Source organism: Cryptomeria japonica, chromosome 11, assembly GCF_030272615.1.
Source record: "Cryptomeria japonica chromosome 11, Sugi_1.0, whole genome shotgun sequence".
NCBI lineage: Eukaryota > Viridiplantae > Streptophyta > Pinopsida > Cupressales > Cupressaceae > Cryptomeria > Cryptomeria japonica.
Window position 1 is genome coordinate 238,960,284 of NC_081415.1, and position 27,899 is coordinate 238,988,182.

The following is a 27,899-nucleotide window of genomic DNA, read 5'->3' on the forward strand; positions in this document are numbered from 1 at the left end:
GTGACCCAAGTCCAAATCCCTTTTACCACAAAAAGGTAGTCCATATATGCAACAAAAATGTGGCAGGATTGTGTTGTGTCAATTGAGGGGTAAATTCTAGTGTGACCAATTTTGACAAATTTTATGAATATAGTTTGGACCACAGCAACGAGACTCGTTGGACTCACCAAGACTCAACAAATCCAAGGTGAGCCAAGCTAGCCAAGTCTGGGAGACTTAGCCTCCAAGTCCAACTAGAAGTTTTATTGTATTCCGATCGCACAAATTTCTAAATGACACTACCAGTTTACTAAAGAACAATTTATGTAGTTCCAAATTTATAGATTTAAGCAAACATAGATGTGCATTGAACAGAATTTCTCATAACCATCTTACTTAAGATTTTATCAACAATCTGAACATCATATTTCAAGAATCCTGATTCCTTACTACAACAAAATACCAAGGACAAGAATACAAACTTCTGAGCTTTGTTTGCAATCTGAAAGACTTGACAAGTTATATCATGGCATGATGGAATATGCACTATCTTAAGATAGACTCTTTTGAACAAACTGCAACTTGCAATCCAGACTTTGAGTTTGTTGCTCTGCTCTCCTTCTAATATGGGAATTCTCCATATCAAGTGATGAACTAGTACCGTAATATCCTTCTCAAGTGTTCGTTGTGGTGTACCCAATATCGGGTCCAAATATATAATTGTTGAACGCGATAACCAATGAGGAGATATAATCCACACACAATCACACATCCACAACTAAACTTAACTGAAACAGAAACCCACACCAAAGAAATCCACGTTCAATCCTTGAATGCTCATGAAGAAGGGAATTTAATCCACATCTAGTGTAAAGTCCTTCCGCTAAAACTCTATCAATGCTCCAACATACTTCAAATGCGTCTAGCACACACTACTGTTCAAGAGAGGAATGTTGATAACTTCACTCCATAATGACTGGTGATATCTCAAGCCCAATTATAGTGACCAAAAACGGCGCATATACAGGAAGGAGGAATTGCTTCATTGTTTCTCACAATTACAACAAACTCCAAACCGGATGCACCTGATATCTCTTCCTTGCACGAACACATCATTCAACATACTCAACCAACTCTGCAAGCATCTACGACTACAATGAGAATGGTGAACAACTAACCTACACTCAATAAATAAAATATATATAAGTTGTCTTTGTTCAATTATCAAGAATCGCTAGCTTCATAAGCAATGCCAATACAAACTCCGAGTTCCATACTATTGTTCACCGGTACGAATAAAGAAATCATTGAATTTCCTCCACACTTTAGATGAATACTAAACCATTCTCCAAATAATGCTACCAACCCAAAACGATCTCATTGTTTTGATTCTGATTAATAACAACCACCCAATTTCTTGACTAATTTTCCAATTAAGAATGTGAACACAAAAAATAATGATCTCCACAATTTGCCAAGGAAAATAGGCAGCCAACAATTAATTTGCCAAAATAATTAAATTAGCTCCATGATTTCTGTACAACCCTGTATTATGTTTATTCACCAAATCCTAACAATATTATTCTCTCTATACTACAAATTTGTCTCTAATGGAGACTACAAAAATCTGTACTTCATTGAAACCCAAATTTGAATACCGTCACGAATCCACCTCTAGATTCAGGTTGGGTTTTCGTCTAGCCCTGCAAGTGCGAGGGTTTCCATCCTCCCAATCTATGAAATTCAAAGCTCTCAATATCCACCAATAAAATATTTCCCATATGATATCCTCTTCTCATCCCCACCACCTTTTTAGAAATTATTTTGAACAACTACTTTTGGCAACTACCAATAATAATTATTCCATATTTTAGCCATAAAGTGATTTTATCAATATTTTACTCTCAAACAAAAATCACTTTATTTAAATAATTATTAATTAAATATTAATTGTCTTAAATAATTGAAGACAAATTAATAAATAAATAGATTAATTATTTAAACTCAGCCACCAAAAAGGAACATACAGAGTCTTTCTCAGGCTCATCAAGTTTATAGACTCACCGGACTCACAGAGTCTTAGCGAGTCCTAACTCAGAGACTCGGCAATTTTAATTTTTAAAGAAATTACAAAATTTCAATGCCTGTTTGGTTTATGATGTTGGGTGAAAATTTTGTACACCTGGGAAATGTACAAAATTATGGTTTCAGCCATAGTGTGTGAGTATAAAACTCTCCTAATTTAGGGAAGGTTCCCCCTATCTAAAAACTAAACTAATCTAATATGGGTGATACAACAGTCTTTCTTCTTCTTTCAAGAAAAAACATATTATTTTCTCTTCACAGAAAAGTAACCGCAATTGTAAATGAATAATCAGCAACACTTATAAATAAAATGAGAGAGAGGAAATGAAGTTTCCTGAAAGCACAAACACTTCCGTCACTTCCTTCGAGATGGGAAAACGATATCAAACACAAAGTTTTGAATATCTGAAATCCTATCTACCCTTTTATGATAATAAGAACAAGTACAAGGTACAGCAGCACAAAGTCTAAATATCAATTTCTACTCTAATTTCTTTCAAGAACAAGTGTAGACACAAAGTCCTACAACCTTCCTTGATAAGAACTCTACTTTAATCTATATTAACCTCCAATGTTTGCAGCACAAAGTCTGCAAAACAAATTTGATTAAGCTCTCCAGAATCACATGCAAGAAGTGCAATAATGAACACAAAACTCAAGAGATTCAGCACAAAGTCTAAATCCTTGAATGATTTTCATCTATTCCTTTCAACTTCAACTTACACAAAAAGCACAAAGTCTTTCTTGCTGTAAATTTTGGCAAAGTTTACTTGCTTGCTTTCCAAAAGATAAAGATTACAATAGACCCCCTCAAGTATTAATAGGAGAGGAGCCTTGAGAAAAAGGTGGGAGGATCCCAACTAACTTGAGAAATTCTCTCAACCACCATGACTTATTCCAACTACAGTCCTAATCTAACTCAATTTGTAGTTGCCTTACATGCAATTATATTTTACAAAAGTGCAAGTAAAAGTGACACTGGCAATTACAAAACTTGTTTTTACATGTAACTTGTCAAAACAAAATTACAAATACACAATTGAAACTATTCTATGCGTCCGAAGACACAACTCTAACTACATCATCCTCTGTTTTGAAAATCTTCATGCTGCTACAAGACACTTTGTGATCGAAGTAAATGACATCTTAAACTGGAACAAGAACTTGCACCCTTGATAGTCTTTGTGTCTTTAACCAGCGAACTTCAACCTTTCACATGTTTGGGGTAGTACCATTTCTATAAGAGGGAAAGGGTTGCCTTCCTCTTTTCATGTTATGACCATCTCTGTCTTGAAAGCATTCTATAATTTGCATCCATGAATTGTTGTTGTATCTCTTCTTTTGTTCATTGATGAAGAACCCATAACACCTTATTCAAGATGATATTGTTATAAAACAATGCCCATGCCTTGATTTGTTGGTTTGATAATGTTGTGCATTGCACACGCTCCCTGTCGCCGACAAGGTCCCCTTCTTTTTTTGGTCTTTTCGCCTTCGCCCTGTTGAGTTCTGCGTAGGGTGTCTCGCGTCTTTTTTTGAGCGTGCCCGTAATCAATCCAAAAGATGATGATGTCATGAGCGTAAGCCTGGGAATCCGCAGGGTGAGTTTAACGTTTTGGGCTTTAAAATTCCAAGAGATCGCTTAAACTTGTAAAATCGCCTAAGTTAGGTAACGAATGGCAGAAGCTTGCAAAATCCCCCAAATATAATGTAGCGTCTAAAGGTCACAAAAGGACCCAAAGTGTCGATTTTCGCCAAAAGGAGATTGAAAAGAGGAAAAATATTAGAAGTGTCAAAACTTTTCAAAATACTCCAAAATCCTGAAATTTGCACTAAGGAGGAGAAATGTCAAAGTTTTGAAACTTTGCAAAAAGTCTGAAAATCTCGAAATTCTCTAAGGAGAAAAAATTGTCATAGTGTCAAAACTTCGCAAAAGGCTCTAAAATCGCGAAGTTCATGAAGTTTGCAAAGTGGCCAAAATCTCCGAAGTTTGCAAAGGCCACTAAATCACCGAAGTTCACACTATAGGGTGAAATGTCAAGAGTTTTAAAGTTTGCATAAAACCTGCCAAAACCCCAATTTTTGCTAGCTAAAGGTAAATTGCAAAAGTTTTAGAGTTTGAAAAGAGCCTCTAATTGCCGAAGTCTGCAACTAAGGCGAATTGCGAAATGTTTTAAAGTTTCCAAAAGACTCTATTTCGCCGAGTTTTCAAAAGAGGAAAATCGCGATTTTTTTATAAATCCTTGCAAAGAGACCACGCATCCACAGGAGAATCGCGAAAAGATTTTAAGTTAAATGTTTGCAAACTATCCTAAATTGCCGAAGTTCGGCATCCATAGAAAGATCGCGGAGTTTTTAAGTCTGTATAAAACCTTGCAATCGCTTTCAATCCGCCGAAGTTTGCATGAAGCGAAAATCGCGAACCTATAAACCCTTGCGAAGATCATTCCCCCCCCCCCCATTTTCAACGTCATAGGTAAAATCGCAGGAGTTTGAAGTTTACGGAGAGAGCTATATCGCCCAAGTTTGGCGGCATAAGGAAAACGGCAGAGGTTGAATAGTTTGTTGAAGAAGAACAAAACGCCCAAGCTTGGCATCCAAGGGAAGAACGCAGAAGTTACAGTTTGAAAAACCATCCCATTTCGCCGAAGTTCGGCAATAGCGCAGAGCGAAAGGGCATTAAACATTGCAATCCCTCCAAAAACTCCCGAAGCTTAGCAATATCGCGCGATTTAAGAGGGTTTTCAAAAGATCATAAACCCAAGACGTCATAGGGAAAACGGAGGAGTATAAATAGTTTGTTGAAGGAGAGTAAAACGCCCAAGACGCCATAGGGAAAACCGCAGAGGTTAAATAGTTTGTTAGAAAACAAAACGCCCAAGCTTGGCATCCAAGGGAAGATCGTAGAAGTTAACAGTTTGAAAACCATCCAAAAAACTCTCAAAGTTTGCCATTCTAAAAATCGCAAAGTTAAGAGCTTGCAGCAGAAGTGAAATCGCCGAATTCCAATCAAGGTAAATCGCTAAGTCTAAGTCTTCAAAAACGGCATTCTTCTCCAAACTTAAGCGTGAAGCAAGAAATAGGGAGTTAACCGTTAGAATTTGAAATTGCAGAAACCCTCCCATTCCACAAAATTACAAGCTATGCATTTGTCTTTTCAAAAGCGTAGGGCATAAGAGGGGCATTTTCAAATTTCAAAAGAAATCATTCCTGCAGGCCAGATTGTGCGGATTGACACCATATTTGCCAGGTAAACTTGCTTTGTCTCAGTTAGAATCGTTTAAAATGCATGCAAAATTGATTAAATGATTAAGTCTTTGAACCGCATCTTTTCTCGTTTGAAAGGCATCAGGCAAAGCAATTAAAATCAGAGTTCGTCCTAGAAGTTAACCAAGAATGCATTTTCAGACTTAGGGAATCTTAAACCTCATCCATTTTGAAAACTGATCTTAAAATGACTAAGTGCAAATTTAGCAATCAAAATAGCCTAAGTCCTTGAACCGCAACCGAATAAGTAAATTTTTAATCAAAGAGCTTAATAATGTTCATGTCCAAATTAATCAAGCTCTTTCGCTGAAGTATCATTCTTTCTTCAAATTCGGTTTTCAATTGATCCTTGTGTGCTAACGTATCCTCTTATCTAACTCGTTTTGTTTCCTCCATCTCGTCTCGTAATCCCATCTGATTGTGCTGGATAGATGCCTAAATCTATGGTAGAGTCCTCAAAGACACCTAGTGCAACCAAAACGTCCCGAGCTTCTAAATCAGACATCCCTCACAGAGGCGAAAAGATGAAATATCAGTATCAGAGAGGAGGACTGAGGGAATCAAAGGTTCAAAGCATATGGGAAAACATAGGTGATACTAACCTAGGCCACATTGATATTCAGGATTTCAGAGACAGAGTTTTCTCCCCTAACGCCTATGGCAAGCCAAGGTGAATGATGGAAAGTGGTATCGCCCAGGCAGCAAGATTTCCCTTATCAGTGCAGAATTATGAGCTGGTAGTAGAGGCTACTCGGCATTATCAACCAAATACCATATTAGTGGTCCTTGAGAATATGGTCCTAGCTGACTTCACTCCTGAGGCCATTGGCGACGCATTTAACATCCCCTTCCCGAACAACCCCATAGCAACAACTATAGATGAATCTCAAGTGGCATATGATATGAACCCTACCAAATGCAGAACATTAATAAATGAGGAGTGGTATAAGGAGAGAAGACCTCCAAGCATCAGAATTGGGAAAAAGACCCCCAGAAGCGACTTTCACAATGAGCATGGAGATATGGTCACCTTGCTCAGCCGGGTTATGGGACTCCCCCAATCTAACTTTTTTGAAGAGTGGATGTTCTACTTTACAGAGCAGGTTTTTGCCAGGAAGTCCAAGTTCGACTGGGCCCAAATCACAAGTGACAATATCCATACCCAGTTGGTCGAACTTGAAGAGAAAAGGTATTTCGCCATGACATCTTATCTAGTCTATATGTTCGCCCAACACCAACCACTGCCAGTTTGATCATGAAAGGTGAAATTGGGAACGGGCCCAATCAGGTGAAGGTGTACAATTGCTATCCGCAATTACATTATTAGGACATAGCTTAGAGGGAAAAGAACAGCCCTGCTTATGCAATTGGTCAGTATGAGCGTGTCAATGACGCCTTCACAATACGCCTGGTCAAGCTGATGCAAGGGGGATGGCGCCTGGTTCAATCAATTCCCAAGATTCTCCTATATCCGAATAGCTGGCTTTGAAGGCGCTCCTTTCCGACTTCCACGATATCCAACCGACAAAATAGTTCTTCTAGAAGTTGCAAGGCAGGCCTGTCCGGCGAACAGTTTACTCAGAGACAAGAAGCAATCCGGGTTCGCCTTCCCTATGATTTTAAGTAACCTTGACGTCCATTTAAAGAATCCAGCTCATGTCGAAGAATCTCTTGCTGAGTTAGCCTCTTATGGCCTAAAAGAACATTTCCCAAGGAAATGTTTTGATCATGACAATCTAGCGAAGAGAGCCTACGGCAGGCGCTTCAGAGCAAAGGAATCAATTGAAGATTATTGGAAGAATTGTTCTGATGACTATGAGGTCCGACAACACGAATATTCAAGGTTAAGTGTGCAGCAAATGCGACTTTATGAATACCCTCGGGTCTCGGATCAGTTAACGGATTCTGAAAATTGCTTACAAGTTCGAGAGTTTGAGGTAGTAAGGCATCTCTTGCCAGGCATCGATTGGTCACAGGATAAAATCACTGATTTTGAGGCAGTTATGGCAGCCCCGGGAAGGTACACTGATCGGTGGTTACACCAACAGATTTAGCGGCTAATTCATGAGGGAGTCCAGTTCACCTACCATATGATGGGTAGCCTTGATTCTCAGTCCTTTGAAGATGAGAGAACCTCAAGTGCACCTAAGGAAGAGGTTGAAAAGCCCGAAAAAAGAAAGAAAGCCAAAGCCAGCAGAGGGACTCGAACATCAATAAGGACAAGAAGGGAGAAGATCCCTATTAGGAGGCCAGAGGTCACTTCATCATCAAAAGACCCCAGTTCTGATGATGATGTAATTGAACTAGATTATATACCTGCTTCATCTTCCCAGAGCGATGTTGATGCATTCGGAGCTGATGATCCTCCTGCACAAGACAGGCTAAATACAGAGGTAAGGGTCATTGAGTCTGGCGAACCTGAGAATCAAGTTGAGGAAGGAGAAAGTTCGTCCACTCAAGGGGTTGATGTGCATGAACCCACCCAGGGGAGCCACCATGAATTGCAACTGCATAGTACTGCCAGGGATGACACCACTATTGAAAGAGAGCAAAGGACAAATGAGACCCGCAAGCCTGATAGAAATGAAGAACAACCATCACATGGAGATACCAGACAGTTGTTCAGCGAAGTAGGAGAGAATTCAGCTGCAAGCAAAGGACTAGACACTTCCTCCACTCCTATAACAGATCAGTTGCAGATATGCAATGAACTGGCTGAAAGCATTAAAGAGAAAAGTGGGAATTTAACCATAGCATCCGGGCAGACCATACCTCAAGATTGGTTAGTTGCTCGAGCTCAGCAAAAGGCAGCCACCAAGCCACCCATCGATTTGGAAGACATTTTCTCTCGCATAGGGGAAGCAAAGTCCAAAGGGAAGAAAAAGCCTAAAGCCTATTCCCGAATAACCAAGGATGAACAAAGGAACCGTACCATCCATATTGCCACCCCACCTGTCGATAAGCCAGTAGATGAAGTTACACTGGCTGATTATAGCATCACAAGCATCCCAATCGGACGAGCCATCAAGGAACAGGAAAGGGAGGAGTTCAAAAACTCCGTGCAAAACATGCTCAGGCAACTTGAAGAGATAAATGCTGAGAAAAACATGTATCGAGTTCGTGCTGAGCAGGCCGAGGGGTACATTGATCACCTACTGAGACCATTCCATAATGCCCCCGAATCCCATGTTCCCCCATCAGCATTGGCGCAAAGATCAACCACAGAACTTGAAGGAGTACGAGATACCGCCAAGGCTGTCAAGGAATGGATGCGAAGCATTAAAGAAAGGGATGAGCTAATCATTGAAGAGGTAAAGAAAATGGCCCACCACTGAGAGACCATTTTGGTCAAATTATTCGAGGTAAAGAGGGAATGCCTTAGGGTTCATGAGGTAGTTGTTACAACCCTTCCCCTCGTAGGGGCTCTTTTCTGGAGCCATGCTCAGATTCCTACATTGTCCGCCATCCTGGATCCCTATAACATCAGTACTTTTAAAGAATGGTACTAGACCATCACCATGAAGAGCGAAACAAAAGATACCATTAACAAAGAGCAGGCGAAATGCGAGGAAATCTTGAGGAACATGAGGGACCTCGGTGGCAAGATCCTCCGATCAAAGGTTTTGGGTTGGAAAAATAGTTTGTCCGATGACATAGTGCAACCCGACTGGGAGGATAGATTGAGAATGGATAAGATCGCCTACTCCACGGAGGACCTGGAGTTTGCCACTGGGTTATATTCAGATATTTTGTGTTTTGAGGCTCATCGGTCCGACTGGAAGGATGGGTTAAAGCACATAGATCATCATTTGGAAGGCATATAAGATATGTCATCCTCCTATGCCTCAGTTCATGGTACTGTTCCAGCTGTGCATCAGGTTTCAAGCGTATGTTCGTGCAGAACGTACGGCAGGTCGAGACCTCTGGAAAGAATATTTGCGTAATGAGGATAAATTTCTAGAAAAGGAATTTGCAGCAGAAAAGGAAAAAGCGCCTTCATAAAATACATATTTCTTTTAAAATCTAAAAAAAGGCACTTTTGGCCATAAAGTTCATATCTAACTGCCAAGTCAGCTGTAAATTTTGAGCTTCGTGCATGTGCACTTTTTGAGCTGATATGGATAGTTATTAATTACCTTTTTTAGATAGTTATTGTTCCTTTTTGGGTGGTTGTTGATATTTACCTTCTATTTATAGGTATGGGTACCATTTTGTACAAATGAATCTGGGCCACATATTTTGTTTAGATCTTGGCCATTCATCTAATTATGGAACTCTATTTAAAGGGACTGGTTTTCCCTTATTTTTGTAAGAAATCCAAGATTGTTGCTGAAGCTCTGGCGAAATTTATGCAGGATTAATGGAAAATTAAGGTTGTTTCATTTCTTTGTGAGTGCATAGTCTCCTTCTTCACCATTTAATTATTCTGTTATGTCTTTTATTTTCAGATAGCATTTTTTAGGATAAATATTTGATAGAAGCCTTAGTGTTCATACCATTAAGGACTGACTGATTGTCATTCCCTTTGCATGGTTAATCTGGACCCATCTATATGCTCAGTTCAGTTATTAAACAATAAGTAAATGAATGTTAAAATTCTGAATTTATGTTTAGTAGCATGAAAATCTAGTTCTCCTTGAAGATTGCACTGGATTTTTTTACAGCATTGTGCTTAAAATAGCTAATAATGTTAAATTTGGTTATTTGGAGGATTCTGTCTGTTTTTCCTGAACATGCTATCTTAGTTAATTAATCTGATTTTCTCTATCTCTTTTCTCTCTCTCTTTTTTCCCCTTTTTTTTAACCAAGAAGAAACCACAATCCAGCTGAGTTAGTATCAATCCAACTGAAATCAACCGATACAAGAGTGTTAAACTTTAGGGAACCCACTCGAAAGTTGTTCATCTAACCTTAAGTCCCTTTTGTGTTTCCAGCAAAACACATCAAACCACTAAGTTATCCTGCAATCAAGACCTAACAACCAAAACATTGAGGTAATCCCCTTTGATCAAATAAAAAATAGCATTAGAGATTTCCTTATTTCAAGAGAGGATAGGATTCTTAGTATTCTATTCTGCGTTGGCCAGATGGAACCGTAGCGATGCGATTTCAGACACGTCAACAGATAGATCGTGTGTAAAACAAGATTGAGAAGGGAAGGGATAAATTGATGCAAAAATGGGCTCACAAGTGAATTTCGGGTTTTGAGGACTGCATTACATGTGTGGAAAAACAAGAGCATTGACTTGCAATTGTGGAGAATGCAACTTCATATGTGTAATGGGTAACCACAAGTTTGCACTTGTAATTGGACCTTTAAGACTCATTTTCAAATATTTTTGAGTGCATTTTGGACCAATTTCGAGTTCTGGAAGGCTGACTGCAAGTGTGAAAATGGGAAAAACTCTTGTGAAGATGTAACTATGATCGGGTTTTTAAATTCCGTTTGCAAGTGTGATGAACGAATGCAATGGTGGGAAATGATGGAAAGAATGATTTTGACCAACAATGGCGAACTTGGATGACCATGGATAAATATGGAGGACATCTTCATCTTGGCAACTTGGAAAATGGGAAAAACTCATTTGCAACCAGACTTATAAAACCCGAAATTAGAGCAAATCTCAACATTGTAATTTTTGTAAAAAGAAGGTTAACTCTTTTTACCAAAGGGGAGGTCAACATAACCAATGTTACTTGTAATTGGGTTTTAAAAACCGAATACAAGTAAAGAGGAAAAAAGAAAGGGGGAAAATAATGCACATTTACAATTTGCATTCAAACAACCTATCAATTGGGAAGATCATTTGAAATCCGAATTCAAGCAAGAGCAAGATATTTACAAAACCAAAAAACAACAAAATAAAACTAAAAATCACATACCTCGCTTGAAGAATGCCCTAGACCAAAACAAATGGGCTTTGGAAAAACCAAAATGCTCTATAAATAGATTAAGAAACCAACACGTTGAGATTTCATGCAGCAAGTAAAACGGTTTGCATTTAACTCACTTCACAAACAAACAAACAAAACAGCTTGAAGGAAGAATCCCACTTGGCGCCAAACACTTTTCATTGAATGCTTGATGCAAAACGTGTGCCAAACGTGGCAACAATGACGGAATATGGGTGCCCAACACTCAGAGCACACAGCAGAAATCGAAAGAAAAACACCCCACATTATTATGCAAAACGTGGCAAAAATCATCGAACCCCCAAAATCATGGCAAAGAGGTAAACGGATTCAACCAAGAATACTTCTTCTTGGGTCGGATTTCAGATTGAAAGCCACAAATCGATGCCCTTGGGAAAAACGTGGTCGGGTTTTGGAGATTCAATAGCAAGCAACGGCACAATACTTGGAAAAAGAGATGTAATCCGGTTTTAAAAACCCTCTTACAAGTTTTAAATAAAACTTACTTTTCTTTCATTCTTCCAAAATCAGGTTATAAAGAAGCAAGAGCACATAAAACACTTAAAACACTCGAAATCGGGTTTTAGAATCCCTATTACAAGTTCTCAATAAAGAAAATAGGAACTTTTAAAAGAACTTACAAGTTTTCATTAACTTGTATTTTTTAATTTACTTGTAATTTGACCAAAACGTTCCTACAAAACAACTTAAAAGGCAACAGGGGGAAAATGGAAAAGAAAAAGAAAATTACAAGTTACACAATTTTAATAAACTTTCACTTGTAATTTCTTGAAAAAACCCCTACAACTTAAAAACATAAAGGATCTCTTAACTTGAAAAATAAGGAAAATTTCCCACTCACAATCTAGAGGAAAAAACCCAATTTTGAAGAAAAGATTAAGCAAACGAAATCTGAACATGATGAAATTTGAAACGTGAATCAAGGATGAACCAAAGATTAGTCCAGTTAAGAAAGGAGAAAGAATTTTGCCTTGAAAAGCGTGCCTTAGAGTAAAATCTCCAACTTGCAGTTACTGCTCTAAAACCCGAAATTGCACCCAAAGCTAGGAAAATTAAGGCCAAAACCCACCAAAACTTGGACAGCAATGGCAAAAACACCCCCTGATGATCTAATACTAACAAATGTGAGTTTTTCACCTCGTAAAATGTGCCTTAGAGACAAAAATGACACATTTTGAGCAAAAATTTGTAGGGGTTGTCACATTTTTGAAAATCCAAAAATGAGGACAACATATGACATGCCCATCTAGGATTTTAAAAAACTTGAAATTGTGTGCACCATGAAGGTCTATGTTCTCCAAATTCTACACCCAATTTTTCTAGCCTGCCTAATGTCATAACAGACGAGAATAAAGGAAGAGATGGTTAAGTCAATCCTAACCAGTTTTACAAGAGTTGGCGAGACTCACCTAGACTCGGTGATTCCCAAGGCGAGCCACCTTTAGCGAATCTAGGGGACTCGATAGTGGAGTACTATCTGGACTTGTTAAGTTTGAGAGAGTCTCGACCTAGAGACTCGGCCATTTTAATTAAATTAAACAAAAAAACTTAAAATTTCAATTCTTGCTTACTTTATAACATGCCCATCTAGGATTTAAAAAACATTTGAAGATGGTGTGCTCCATGAAGGTTTGTGTGGTTTTGAAGGCAAGTTGGCATTCTACAATCTTGTATTGCTAAATACAAGTTAAGTCATAGTTGGCAAGAAATGCCATTTTTATAATACAAAATGTATCATTCATGCCTTGCAAAGACAACTCATAGAAGAATCCCATCTATTAGTATCCTAGCTAAGGTAAAAATAGAACATAACCATTTATCCTTTTACTTAACCATTCCTCTTTGTTAATGAGCTTGTTGGGAAAATATGTAGTCTTGAAGGCTTCAAGAAAACTTTAATAATAAATTCCTCACTTGAATATCCAATCATTGAGACACAAGCAAATATCATGGCTACATAATCTAGGACCTATCTATTACGCTAATAGATAGTTTCTATTTATTGTTAATGGTTATCTACTGTAATATTCTGTAAATACTTAGTTAGCTGTTAGCTAGAATAGAATGTTTGTATTCTTCACAATCGTTTCCTAAGGAAACATCGTCTTTCTTCTTGTATATAAAGATCTATTGATCTCTATTAATATCATTCAATTATTTACCAATTACCTGTGTAATATGGTATCAGAGCACGGGTAAATTTTTCGAAATAATTTTTCAAAATTCGTCAGAGATTTTTTGAAAAATTTCGTTCTTCATTTCGAAATTGCTCTTGGTCGTATCTTTTTAAAAATCTGTTTGTGGGCTTTTTCACGCGTGACCTGAAGGAATCCGTCCTTAACCTGCATTCTCGTTTCTTCCTGCATTTTCCGCAGTCGCATTTTTCATTATCACACCTACGCGATTCAATGGTGGCGTTTGGCGGGTTTCTGTAATGTCCCCCCTTTGAAATAGAATTTAATAATAAATAATAATAATAAAATTAAAATATTAAAAATTAAATTATAATATAAAGAATATAATTAATTAAAATTTAATTAAGTTAATGAATGGTTAAAAGACATGGAAGGAAAAGTTGTGACTCCCTCAACAATAAGATATAAAAGGGAGAAGAGAACCTCATTTGGTAGGGGGATAACTTGGAAATCAGAAGTGCAGATCTGATTTAAATAAGAAGTGCAGGTCTGATTGTGAAAGGTTGTGTCCCTTTCAAAGGGCAGAAATAATGAAGAGTTGCACACTTTCAAAGGGTGTTAATGGTGAAAGGGTGTGTCCCTTGCCAAAGGGCATACATGATGAAGAGGTATGACCTCTCCCTCACATTAAGAGATATAAAGAAAAAGGGGGGATAGTGCTAATAGGGATAGCCACGTCGGAAGCAAAAACCGTGGAAGGAGTAGAGCGTACCCAGCATATCCAGGATACACCACTGGCAAGTGAACGGTAAGTGGTTTGCCCTAAACCGTAGGAAATACTTCATGAATAATGCCGTGGAATTCGAATCATACCGCAAGATAAATTAAAGCAGAATAGCCGGTAAATAACAGAGATACATTCTAAATTAATATATCAGAGATGCATTTAGAATCAATATTGCAGAGATACATTCAGAATTAGCATAATAGAGATGCACTCAGAATTGTAATGACACTTCTAGAGACAGAGATACACTCAGGATTATAATATAATAGTGATATATTAGTGATGTTAAATAACAATTACCATAAGATTGTAGAGATACACTCAGAATTAAAACAGAGGAAATAGAGGTTGCTTCAGAGGCAATTTACAGAGCTAGGGATCATTGAGGCATTTCAGAGCAGAATTATATTTAAGTCCCTAATAATGTCTACGATGATTGCTCCTTTTAAAGGAGCCATAGAGACCAAAGGGCATAATTGAATGCCAAGATTCCAAAAGGAATCCAGAGAGAGATTCATAGGGAATCTCTTAGAGACAATATATATTATATTGTAGAGGTTAACCATATGCATATGTTAGAGATAGAGAAGTTTGAGCAGGGGTGGGATCTCTGCCAAGCTTTGAGAACATTAATGATTTCACTCATTAATAGAGATCCCAAATAGAGACCTTGGGAGGACGACATCCTGGGTTGCTCCTAACTGAGAAATATTTCTCAATGGAGGGTTGGGTCAATCCAAGTAAGGTCCAACTGAGTATTGTATCTTTTTTTATAGATACAATAAATCAGTTAACATTATTTGTTAAATATGTAGAATAACGTATAGCATTCTTTCTTGTATAATTGCACAAATAAATATATATGTTTAATTATCTTTCATATTGTTTGTATACTAACGTTTGTTTGCAGGACTTGAACGCCAAATAATCCAATCCCCAACTGGGAACATTACAGTTTCTTTGTGCGTGAAGGTGTTTGCTTGCGATTTTTTTGCGACACCTCTGTGTTATGCCTAGGTGAAATCATTTTTGCATTCGCGCGTCAGTAAAAATCGCATTTTTTCTGCAACCTGCAACTTGGTCAAACCCACGTTTCCTAACTTTCGGCTAGGGTTTTTGACCCTCCAGATTCAGTCGAAAAAAAATTTTGAGCACAGATTCGTGGTGGGTTTTTCGAGAGCTCAACTGGGTTGCCGTCTAATTTTTTGGGTGATTCGATTTTTGAGCCAACGGATCCAGATTCCGACATCTTCTTTCTGGGTTTTTCAAGCTCTCTTTTGGGTGCCTCTTCATTTTTTCTAGGGTCCTCTGACATTTTGCCTTGAAGTACATGCTTTCTTAGTTTTTCACGTTTTTCATAGAAATTCGTGCCATGGCATCTTTGACGAATATTCTGCTCGAGGGAAATCAAAAGTTCAATGGTCGAAACTATAGCACGTGGAAGCAGCGGATGCTAACCATCTTCGAATATCGCGGCAGCGATCAGGTGGTTCTGGGTACTACTTAACGTTCGACTACAACTAGTCCTGATCAGATTGCATATGACCAGCATAATCGGGAGGCAGTGATGCTTCTCAAAATATCTGTAGCTGATGATCAGCTCCCTCAGATTCCATCTGGCAAAACAGCTGCCGAGATATGGGCGCATCTCAAAACCCTACATGAGACTTATGATAAAAGCAGGGCCTTCTTTCTCAAGAACACTCTGTTTTCTATTGTCATGGATGAGCGGAAATCGCTCCAGGATTACCTGAATAGGATTCAGGAAATCCGTGATCAGTTGCTTGCCATTGTACGCAAGATGGAGGAAGAGGACATTGTGGTAATCACCCTTAAAAGTTTACCCAGGTCCTACACGCATTTTATCAAAACTCTCAACATCACCTCTACTGGTGTTGATCCGAAGTTGACAGACCTCTGCACACTTCTCCTTTAGCAAGATCGGTGGACACAGCAGTTCGATAGCAGTTCCAGCTCCACCTCCACAGAACAAGCCTTTGTTGCTAAATCTTTTCACAAGGATAAGGGCAAGTCTCATTCTCAGCAGTCTTCTCAACAGAAACCCTCTGCTCCTGCATCAGAAGGCTTCAAGAAAAAGAACATTCAATGCAACTACTGCCACAAGTATGGTCACATGAAGGTTGAATGTCGGAAGTGCTTAGCTGCCCAAGCTAAGCAATCTAGTTCACAGCCCAAAGTGAACAGTGTAGAGCACACTGAGTAGACAGAATTTGCCTTTTACGCCTTCATGGCTAAAAGACACGCAGATCATGTCAAATCGTCTACCTGGTATATTGATTCAGGTGCCTCTCGTCATTTCACCCACCGTAGAGATTGGTTCACTGACTACCAGCCTTATTCAGATTCTATTATATTTGGCGGCGGGGAAGAATACACGGTTGTCGGCAAAGGCAACATTCAGATTCAGTCTACTGGGAGGAATCTCATTTTCCTCGATGTCTTCCACATTCCAGGGATGGAACTCAATCTACTCTCAGTGAGTCAGATGTTGCGGCACTCCACGATTGAATGTCAGCTTCAATTCACATCAGTGCACCATCACTGATCGAGAGACTCAGTCAGTTGTTGCAGTTGGTCTTGAGGATCATGGTCTTTTTCAGACTTGCAGATTCCGGTGTTTCTCAAGACCTAGCTATGGCTACTCGACCGTCTTCTCTCAGTACACTTTGGCATCAGTGATATGGGCACTTAAATGTGCGTTATCTTGCTTAGCTTGCTCAGGACACACTTGTCCTCGGATTGCCAGAGATTCAGACTCAGTAGCTTGGAGTTTGTGATGCATGCCAGGCTGGGAAGCAACATCGCACACCCTTCAAAAGTGGCGATTCATGGCGGGCTTCTCAAGTACTTCAGCTTGTTCATGTTGATATCTACGGCCCTATGGCTACTCCTTTTGTTCTTGGGTCCAGGTATTTTTTGTTGTTTGTTGATGATTTCAGTAGAAAAATGTGGGTCTATTTTCTTGCAAAGAAATCTGAAGCGTTTACTATATTTCAGAAGTTTAAACCTCTAGTTGAAAAAGAGTATGGGAAATCTATTATTGCTCTTAGATCAGATAATGGGGGGGAATTTTGTTCTAATGAATTCTCTAGCTTCTGTGATATTCATGGCATTAACCGCTAGTTAACCACACCCCAACAAAAGAATATAGTTGAATGTCAGAACAGAACAATCATTGAGATGGCTAGATCCATGCTCAACCACAGACATGTTCCGAAGCAGTTAACATAGCAGTCTACTTTTTGAACCACTGTGGCAGTCAAAGGCAAGACTCCGGAAGAGGCCTGGTCAGGTTGCAAGCCCAAAATCAGTCATCTGAAAGTTTTCAGCTCCCTTGCTTATGTTTGGATCCTTGATGCTTCACGCACCAAGTTGGATGCCAAGAGCCAAAAACTTATGCTTACTGGACACGGTAGTCTTCACAAAGCCTACCGCTTGATCGACATTGAGACATCTCGTCTCCTATGTAGTCGTGATGTAGTCTTTGATGAGCAGCGAGGACCCTTCATGCCTGTCTCTCATGTTCCTGATTCAGCTAACCAGCCTATGAAGGCTCATGATTTGGGAGTTAGACTTCCATTAGGTCCACCTGATGGGAGGGCTCCTGTAGCTCCAGTTATCCCGGTGATTCCTGTACATATACCTCTGGCTTCTCCTGCAGGATCACCCAGATTTGCAGATGCTTCACCTGATTTTGATCCGGATTCTTCTGATGAGGAACCTAATCATAGAGCATCTCTTGATGCTAATGTTGGTCCTTCTCCTCTCCGGCCTAAATGGTGGGCCAAGACACTTGCTGATCTTCGGGATGATGAACTCATCGATGGGAGAACTGCTCGAAAAAAGAGCAAACCTGCAGGGACAGTTAATTTTGCTCTCATGGCCAACATTCATAGTGTGTTTGAACCTCAGACATACTCTGAGGCCAAAGGTATTCCAGAGTGGGAACAAGCTATGCAATCTGAACACCAAAGCCTATTGAAGAATCACACCTGGGAACTTTTTGATCTTCCACCAGAGAAGAAACCCATTGGCTGCAAATGGGTCTACAAAATCAAATACAAGTCTGATGGTACTTTGGATAAGTACAAAGCTCGTTTAGTTGCAAAGGGCTTTTCTCAGCGTCAGGGCATTGATTATGAGGAGACCTTTGCTCCTATAGCAAAGATGAGCACTATCAGATTAGCCCTAGCCATGGCAACACAGTTTGGCTAGAAGGTCCATCAGATGGACGTCAAGAGTGCTTTCCTGAATGGTGACCTACAAGAAGAGGTCTACATGACGCAGCCTCCAGGTTTCAAGGTTGCAGGTAAAGAACACCAGGTTCTCAGATTGGTGAAAGCTCTCTATGGTTTGAAGCAGGCTCCTAGGGCATGGTACATGGAAATTGATAAGTACCTCAGTGATCAAGGCTTCAAGAGGAGTTCTTCAGACTCAAACTTGTACATCAAGAATATTGATAGTGATATCATCCTTCTGGTCATTTATGTGGATGATTTGATCATCACTGGCAGTTCGGCATCTTTGATTCAAGGAATCAAACAGAGTTTATACCAGTCTTTTGACATGACTGACCTTGGGCTCATGCATTATTGCCTAGGTGTTGAGGTTTGGCAGCAACCTTTTGCTATATTCATTTCTTAGTCTAAATATGCAAGGGCTCTGTTAGACAAGTTTTGTATGCAGGATTGCAAGACTGCATCTACACCCATGGAGAAAGGTCTGAAGTTATCAGCCCAGTCTGATTCTCCTCTCGCTGATGATACTACATACAACCAACTCATAGGTAGTCTCATCTACCTCTCTGCTACTAGACCTGATATCAGCTTCGCAGTCAGCTACATTTCACGCTTTATGACAGCTCCCAAGGTTGATCATTGGATAGCCGCAAAGCGTGTGCTTCGTTATGTGAAGGGCACTATTAATTATGGAATTCTTTACTCTCGGAGTTCTAATCCTAGACTCAATGGATTCACAGATTCAGATTGGGCAGGCTCTGTTGACGATAAAAAGTCAACTTCTAGATATGTGTTTAGTTTGGGATCTGGTGCCGTCACATGGACTAGTAAGAAGCAACAAATTGTTTCTCTCTCCTCTACAGAGGCCGAATACAGAGGGACAATTAAGGCAGGTTGTGAAACTATTTGGCTTCATCGGATGCTTGGGGATATGCAGATGTCACCAGCAAGACCAACCACCTTGTTTGTTGATAACGATGGCATTATCAAGTTAGCACGAAATCCAGTCTTCCATGAACGGACCAAGCATGTAGATGTTCATTGTCATTACATACGGCAGCTAGTTGAAGACAGGATCATAGACTTGCAGTATGTTCCTACAACGGATCAGACTGCAAACATTTTCACCAAGCCACTTGGTCCAAATAAGTTTGTCAAATTCAGAGGACAGCTTGGTGTAGTGGATAGATTAACCATTAAGGGAGGGTATTATGACAATAGATAGTTTCTATTCATTGTTAATGGTTATCTACTATAATATTATGTAAATACTTAGTTAGCTGTTAGCTAGAATAGAATGTTTCTATTCTTCACGGTTGTTTCCTAAGGAAACATCGTCTTTCTTCTTGTATATAAAGATCTATTGATCTCTGTTAATATCATTCAATTATTTACCAATTACCTGTGTAATACTATCTTAAACGCCAACGCATGACTTGTTGTGATGTTGGGATGAGTAATGCAACCTCCTCTGAGCCATAGACTTATAATTATATTTTTGATATTTGTTTTGATGCCATGTATTTCATATTCCATGAGTTTTGTAATTGTATACATTTGACAATATTTATATATCTAAATTTGTTATTTCCTTCAACTAAAATTTGCATTTGTAATTATGTGATCGATGTATACTTGCGTATGTAATCAAATTAGCTTCTATTTGATGATGTTATCGTGTCTTCAAGGTTTATTTATTAAAGGGTGCATGAAACAAGTTTTAAATCCTTAAATCTTCGAATTTCTTGGGTTTTTCAATTTTCGAGGTTTTGTCGAGTCCGAGTCTGAATCCAAAATCAGCTTGTGAATCCGAGCTGAGTCTGAGTCTTGTAACTATGATCTGGACTATATATTGACTACACACCAAATTAAAAGTGGCCCATAACCTCTCCAAAAATTTACCAAGCACATAGAAAAACATAGAAGAAAAAAAGATCTAGCTTCAAATTCTTTTAGACGATCCTAATACAGGATCACCTCAAAATGTAAGTAAATCAACAAGGTTACTTTTACAGAATGGAATATAACAATATAAGTAAGTCCCAGCAGTGGATTATGATGAGGTAAATATTGAACATCTGGAAATGGCAGCAACAATTAAGAAAAAAACATTTACAAACAACAAGAAAGGCAATAACTTTAATTCCAAATATCTATGAGAATCATAATAAAAAAAATCCATTGACCCATGCAATCTACAGAAGCTTTTATAAATATAAAACTCCGTGTCCATTTCTTTTACTTGTTTTCTTGTTAATCACATGCTTCCATTTCATCTCATTTCAATTTTCTTTTATTCCATTTATATTTGTATTTCATTTGAGGATAGTCTATGTTGATGAAAAGAATACCTTTCCAGCTCTGGATGCTGCCACAATGAGTGATGAGTGTTGTCTTTTATCAAGTTGGTAACCTTTGAGTAACATATCCTGGTACACATTCTCAAAATAGTCCCACTCTTGAACCACCATACATGCCTCTAGCATCGCAATGTATGTTGTAATGTCTGGAATAAGTGTTGGATCACCATCAGAGAATTTTTGAGGCCAAATTTTCCCTCTTTTAATGCCCTCAAATAGAGATGTGGCTTCCTTAAACATATGATGCTGTCCATATAATTTTAACATCATATTGCAAGTGATTATATTTGGGGCACAAAATTTCTGCATATGATCAAAAATAGTTATGCAGTCTTGCAAGTGCCCAGAATCCATAGAAGCCTTAATAAGGCCCGTGTATGTTACATAAAGAGGTTTTTTAGCAACCCTTCGTATCTTCTCAACCTGCATAAAAGATAGATTAGGAAATTTAAAAGATGCCACAACTCTGACAATCTGAAAAGGGTTTTGCAGAACACCAACCCTTGAAATGTCCTTGTTCTTGTTATTAAAATAAAAACAAATTTGGTCACAAACTCAAACAAAGGCCCAAAAATGTTATCTCTAAAACACGCTACAGGATTTCATCAGGTGTAATATTAAGCTGAAACTTGCAAAAAAACATATATTGCATGTACGCGTTTTCTTTTCTGTTTCTTGTTTCCTCATTTTTTTTTCTTAGAATCTTGATTATTTCTCTACTCCATTATTTCCTTTGACAATCTGAAAATAACACATTTTCTTGTACTAATGTTGAGAAGAAATGCATTGGTCGAACCAGAGTACCCCACTCAGAACTTCTAAAATAGTGAAGCAAAGGAATATTTAATATCAACAAATAGCATATGAGATAAAACAAGGAGAAAAAATTATAAACAAAGGATCTAACAAATTATAATTAAACTATTAGTCTTGCTCTGAGAAAGATCATGCTGCAAGTCTGATTTGGGATAATAAGAGTTTTATCAAAGAAAAAACTTAAAAGTGATAAACCCGGTACTACATTAAAATTTAAATACATAATAACATATATGATGGAACAAAAACCCTAAGGCAAATAAGGCAACTACCTATAACTTAAAAGACTAGAAGGGCAGCACATGGCTGCAATTTGAAGACTACTTGGGCTTCAGCTATACAACTTTTTGTTGATCATTTGCCATCATTTAGACCTACAAAATCATAAAATGGCTATATAATCAGTACTTTTAAAGCTTGGATAGTAAAATGGACAGTGAGGAAAAACTCTTCTGAAGGTTAAACCCATAATTACCAGACTCGGACTTAGCAGACTAATTTTGGACTCGGATTCAACACCCAGACTCAGCAAATTGAAAAACCCATGAAATATAAAGATTTTTTAATAAATTAAAGATTTTCTGTGCACTCTTCTCTAAATCCTATTTAAAGACACAGAAAACTAATCAATTACAAGCTACTTTGATCATATATACAAGTATATATCAAACAAATGAGTACGAGTGTAGATTTGAGCTGAAGAAAACATTTATAAATATATATCCTGAAGTGTTATTTCAAGTTCAAAACTCATGGTTTACAATATCCATGAAATCAAAAGCAAAAATCACAGCATGGAGTAACTATGATGGAGAGAAGCTTCTATCACTCAGTCTAACATCACTAGCTCTATGTGAGGTCCTATACTTGTATCTCAGACAAGGTCACAATGCTACAAAAACCATAATAGCACATACCGGCATTATTCGGAATCAGATTGACACAAAAATCAAAAGTATAATTGTAATTCAATTATACTGGACGTAAATGGGAAAAAATTGAGAGAATTAAAGACCATTAGTTTCCATCCAGAATGACCCAAAATGATTTTTATGTTTTTCTTTTAAAAAAAAAAGAGAGGGTTTTAGATGGGCAGCCTCCAGTGGGGTTGAGGGGCAGTGCCCCATGCAGTAACCAAATGCAGTGCCCATTGTGCATTCCCTATCACAGTACAGGACTGGTTCGATAGGCAAAACCCCCACCACCAAGCCCAAATTAAGGCATTTTAGGCCACAAAGACTTTCATAGCACATGCCATTTTTTATGTTTTATTGCTTTTAACCATGCCCCAAGAGTCTTAGACTTCAAAGTTTCAAAACATAAAACGTGTGTTAAAAACAGAGCACGAATTAGACTTTGACTGTGTTTTTTTTTCTTTTTAGGTTTTAAAAATTATTTTTCCTTTTTTATATATATTTAAGTGTTTTTTGTGCACCCAAGTTTGACCCCAGGACTTGCAAGTCTCACAAATTTGCCAGACTCGTAGATGAGTATATACTTTATAGGCCTTGAATACCCTGGCTAAGCCCAAGACTCAACAAGTCTACCAATTACCTAGTTAAGTCTGGGTACACAGATTAAAATAGTTATTATTCTACTATCATAATTTCCTAGTGATACGATTATTTCACAATTTAAATGTTTGTCAAATTATTCATTGGTTGAACCTTTATGAAACTGGAGCTGTTATATTTCTTCAGACACCAAGGGTTATGTAGGTTGGTGACTTGTCCCCTATTCAACTGAAAAAAACTAGACAACATTAAACTTAAGAGTGTTATATAACTGAAAATTCAAGACAGAATGCAAGGGTTATATATAATTTGCAGAAATTGTACAAAAACAAATACAAAACTGAGAACACAGTTGAAACTTGAATCTATAACTCAAAGTTGATTTTTCAAATGTTAAAGATAATCAAAATGGTTTGCATTATATTTAGTGCAATTGCACATGGAAAATTAACACACATCATTGTATTGCTCTTCATGAGCATCAATGTCATCAGCTGGCTCATTGGAACCACAAGCAACACCAGTGCAATCCTCAATAGCTTCACCATGCAAGTTATATATAGCAACCTCGTACTCTTCATCCTTGATTGAGACTAATAAAAGTTAAGCAACTGAATCATCCAATTCAAGATGCTCAATTACTATATCCCAGTTCCTCATTGCTCACTCCTTGTACCTGATTTGCTTTTGTGATGAGCTGCAAGTTAGAATGTAATGTCCCCCTTCTTCTACTTAGGAATCTGATAGTATTCTATTAACCTATTTTATTCCCATAGGCTTATTCGGAGAATTAAAAAGTCAATATTTTAATTAATCAAATTAAGTTGCCTTAAGCTAAGGTTGCAGGTGACTAAATTTAATTAATTTTTATAGACTTATCTCAAAAGTAGAAATAAATAAATCACTTTATGTGGGCCAAAAAGTTATTATTTTAATAAAAGTGAATTTAAAATAATAACTTTTCAAAAGTTCCCAGAGAAGTTATAAAAGAGGAATGAAGGAGCTAATTTTCATATCTTGAACATTTTATTTCTCTCATTTACAAGTGTGGACTATGAGTTCAACTTCAAAACCCTAGGATGAAAACCCTAGAGGTATTTGACTTCAGGGATGAAACATTTCTTCCTAGTCAAATCTTTGGTGGATTCACTCAAGATTCATAGTTGTGCTTAATTAGAGATTTGAGGGTTCGTGTCCACCTTGTTAAGGGTGTCCGTAAAACTTTAAGGGGGTAAATGGAGACTTTTATTGGAGTGTTGACTTGGTCCAAAATACAGGTCAGCATTATTGCATTTAAATATTGATTTTAATTAATGATATTCTGTGTGTAATTTGCTGAATATATATATTCATGTAACAGCAATACTTAGAGGCTAGAGCTATCAAAAAATACATATGCAATATTTTTGTATGCAAATGAAAAGTTGTAAATACTTGGAGTTGAGAACTCAATGCTATCTTGATTATTTATAATACCAATTCAAAAAATCATGAAAAAAATATCAGACCAGCTTGATGCAAACTGCTTGACAAAATACCTACTTAGTAAAACTGTGGAAAAATTGCAAAATTTTGGTTTGAAAAATTTGATCCAGCTTATTACAGTGGTCCTAAGTTGACAAATCAGGTATGGGAAAGGGCACGAAACGCCGGTATGGCAGAAATTTTTTGGGGGTTCGGGTACGTTTTGGGTACATTCATACAAATATATATATATATATATATATATATATATATATAGCTAAAAACAAGAAATAAATTTAGAATGTCATGTATCAATACATATGCTAAACAAAACCATTACAAATTTCAAAATTTGAAACATAACATACTAAATTCAGTTTTCAATAACATCTTTTGATATCTTGATTTTAAATATGCTATTTAACAAATTTCTTAAACTATATTAATATAATTAGAATATAATATAAACTATAGATATTTAATATTTAAAATTAATAAGATTTATCAATACTAAATATAATATTTAAATTTTACTAGACCAAAACAGGGAAATAAATTAGTTTTAGAATTCATTTATCATTAAAAAATTTAAAATATATATTTGAAATCCTCAATAAAAAATATTTAATAATTTAATATTTAATAGTGATACTAGTAGAGGCATTTGAATGGAAAAAAATGAAAATCTATAAACACATTAATATTAGGATTTTGTTTTTATTTTTATAAGTTCTGCATTTTTTTTTCAATATTCATACATACACAAAACACTATGCAGAAGGAACGAACACTATGTAGAACACAGAGGCACAAAATCTATTAAAATGTGGGAAACCAACTTGTAAACTGTTGCCCCAGTCATGAAACCAACCTGTAATCCCTTCGCTCTTTGCGTCGATGGCTTGAGAAATGCATACGGAATGAAATTGAAATGATTGCGTTGCATTTTTATTATTAGGGCTTTTTCAACTTTTTCACCTTTTACCACATTGAAATGTCTTGGATTCGAAACAGAATCACCATGTTAGCGACGGATCCATCTAGAAATGCAAGGACACACCCAGAAATGGTTTGGTGCAGTCCAAAACTTGTGCAAATCCACAGGCGATTCATGCCTGAATCCGATTTCGGGACGTTTCATACCCGGAATTGACAAGGTAACCTGTGCAATTCGGTAACTTAGCAGTGGTCTTATAGATATTACTTTAGGAGAATGTCAAACAATCCACCAAAGCAACCACAGATTGAAAAGGAAGTTTCTATTGCAGATTTCTTTGGGGAAGGAGCACTAGTAACATGGGTGATAGAAGAGAAAACAATGTGGGCAGTACCATGCAAATTTTGAATGATCTTGCTAGATGACAAAATTAGAAAATGCAACTAATGACACAAATGATTCAACATGTGAGCACAAATCAAAACAATGGGGGCAATAATGGAACTCAAGCAAACAATGGAGAAGGTAGTCATACAAACGTACATGTTAACCACCATCCTAAGCTACCAGTGGACCTACTTCTAGACCCTTGATGCCTACTTTCTTGTGAAATGATGTTGCAATAGGAGGAATGTAGCAGGACATAGAAGTGGGTTTTATGGATTGGTTACATGAGTATGAGGCATTAGATGATAAGTTTCATGTTGCTATGTCACTACATGATTTTTGTCAACTGAAGTTAAGGAATAGACCTAGGAGAGATAGAGGCCGTAATAGCCAGAACTTACAATAGAGGTTAGGTAAGCTCTCTATTCCCACTTTCGATAGCTCCAGTAAATGTACAACTAGATCATGGGTTCAAAAACTGGATAATTTTCATTAAATCTTATGTTCAAGAATGAGGTCGTCAAGTATGCTACTTTGCACTTAGACAATGAGGTTCATGAATGGTGGTACCATGGATAAGTAACACCAGGACATAATCTAATTAACTCCAATGTCAAGTTCAGCCCAAAACTATAGACATATTTGATAAGAGAGATCTGAAGCTATAGTTTAGGGAGTTGGCATAGCTGAAGCAAAGTGGTACCATTGATCCTACCACTCTTCAAGATGCTATTAAGAAGGCAAGGAACATGTAGTTTTCTACTGCAGACACAAAATTTCAGTCTAAGTTTCCCCCATCTAAGAAAGACAAAAGATCCTTATAGAAGTAGTGACCTAAAAAGACAAGTTTATCAACTGAGGCTAGGAACAAGTTAAGGAAGAAGCTTTGTTTTTCTTGTAAGGAGCCATGGGAATCAAGGCACGAGTGCCTTGGAAAAGGAAAAGTTCATTATATTGAGGTGTTCTTTGATAGTGAGGAAGAGGCAATTTGTAATGGATCAAACAATGAACAAAGTGATTCGGAGGAGGAATAGTTGCTTCACAAAGAGCACCACTCAGGGAGTGAAGGAAGGTACCATTGCTACACTTTCAAGCACTCCTAGGCAAATTTTGAGGACTTGGACGTGAACTCAACTTAGCAGCACAAAAATTTGACTTAGACTTGAGACTTGACACGAAATTGGATGAGACTCGATAAGGAATATGCAAAAAAAAGAACCGTAGAATTACACAAAAAAAAAAGAAATCAGTTGACAACTTTAACCTCATTTGTGTAATTCCACTTCCAGAGCCCCTCATTGTAATCAAAATTCTTATATGACAAGAAATCCCAATAACTAGTGTGAGGGTTTGGGAGTGGATACACTAATGGGTTTGAGGGACATCAATGATAAGCTGCACAAGGTGGTGGATGTAAGAAAAACCCAGCAATAGAGGGTGTGCAATTCTAGGGAAAAGTCGTGACTTTTTTTACTATTTTTTCCATCTTTTTTTAGCCTAACACCCTTTCATTCTTGCTCAAATGTTTGTCTTTTTCGCTCCCAGACAAACCCAAGAGTCCAACCCTAGGACTCGTGAGTCCGAGCCTAGAACTCAGCAATTCCTTGCATAAGACTTGACCGAGTACTCACCAGGACTGTCTGGGACACAGCTCACAAGTCCTTGGCAAGTCAACTTGATGAGCTATTGGACTTGCAAGTCCCGTGAGTCGTATCGAGTACTCAATGAGTCGTCATACTATGCTCCCAGGTATAACTGTTTAAAGGTTAGAGGAGTCTTACAAGAGCTGTGAGTTATAGTTTCAATAGATAGTGGGGCAACCCACAATTTCATAGATGAGGCTTTGGTGGCTAAGAGGGGATTATAGGTAGAGAACTTTGAGGGCTTTAGCGTAATGATGGCAGATAGGTTTACCATGATTTGCACAAAGAGGATTCCCCAATTGAACATTGCCTTAGATAATTGCACAATGACA

General features: G+C 37.7%; 1 protein-coding gene across 9 annotated transcripts in view; it reads right to left on the bottom strand.

The window, feature by feature from the left end:
* Positions 1-27,899, bottom strand: part of LOC131064013 (pentatricopeptide repeat-containing protein At5g67570, chloroplastic) — a 123,296-nt gene that overhangs the window by 40,929 nt on the left and 54,468 nt on the right. For all 9 annotated transcript variants that reach the window (XR_009359357.1, XR_009359359.1, XR_009359358.1 and 6 more), the window contains one exon: positions 20,798-21,229. Coding sequence is in view for 4 of the 9 variants with exons in the window: in XM_057998030.2 (XP_057854013.1) it covers positions 20,798-21,229 (432 nt within the window). In the remaining 5 variants the exon portion in view is untranslated. The remainder of the gene's footprint in view (positions 1-20,797; positions 21,230-27,899) is intronic.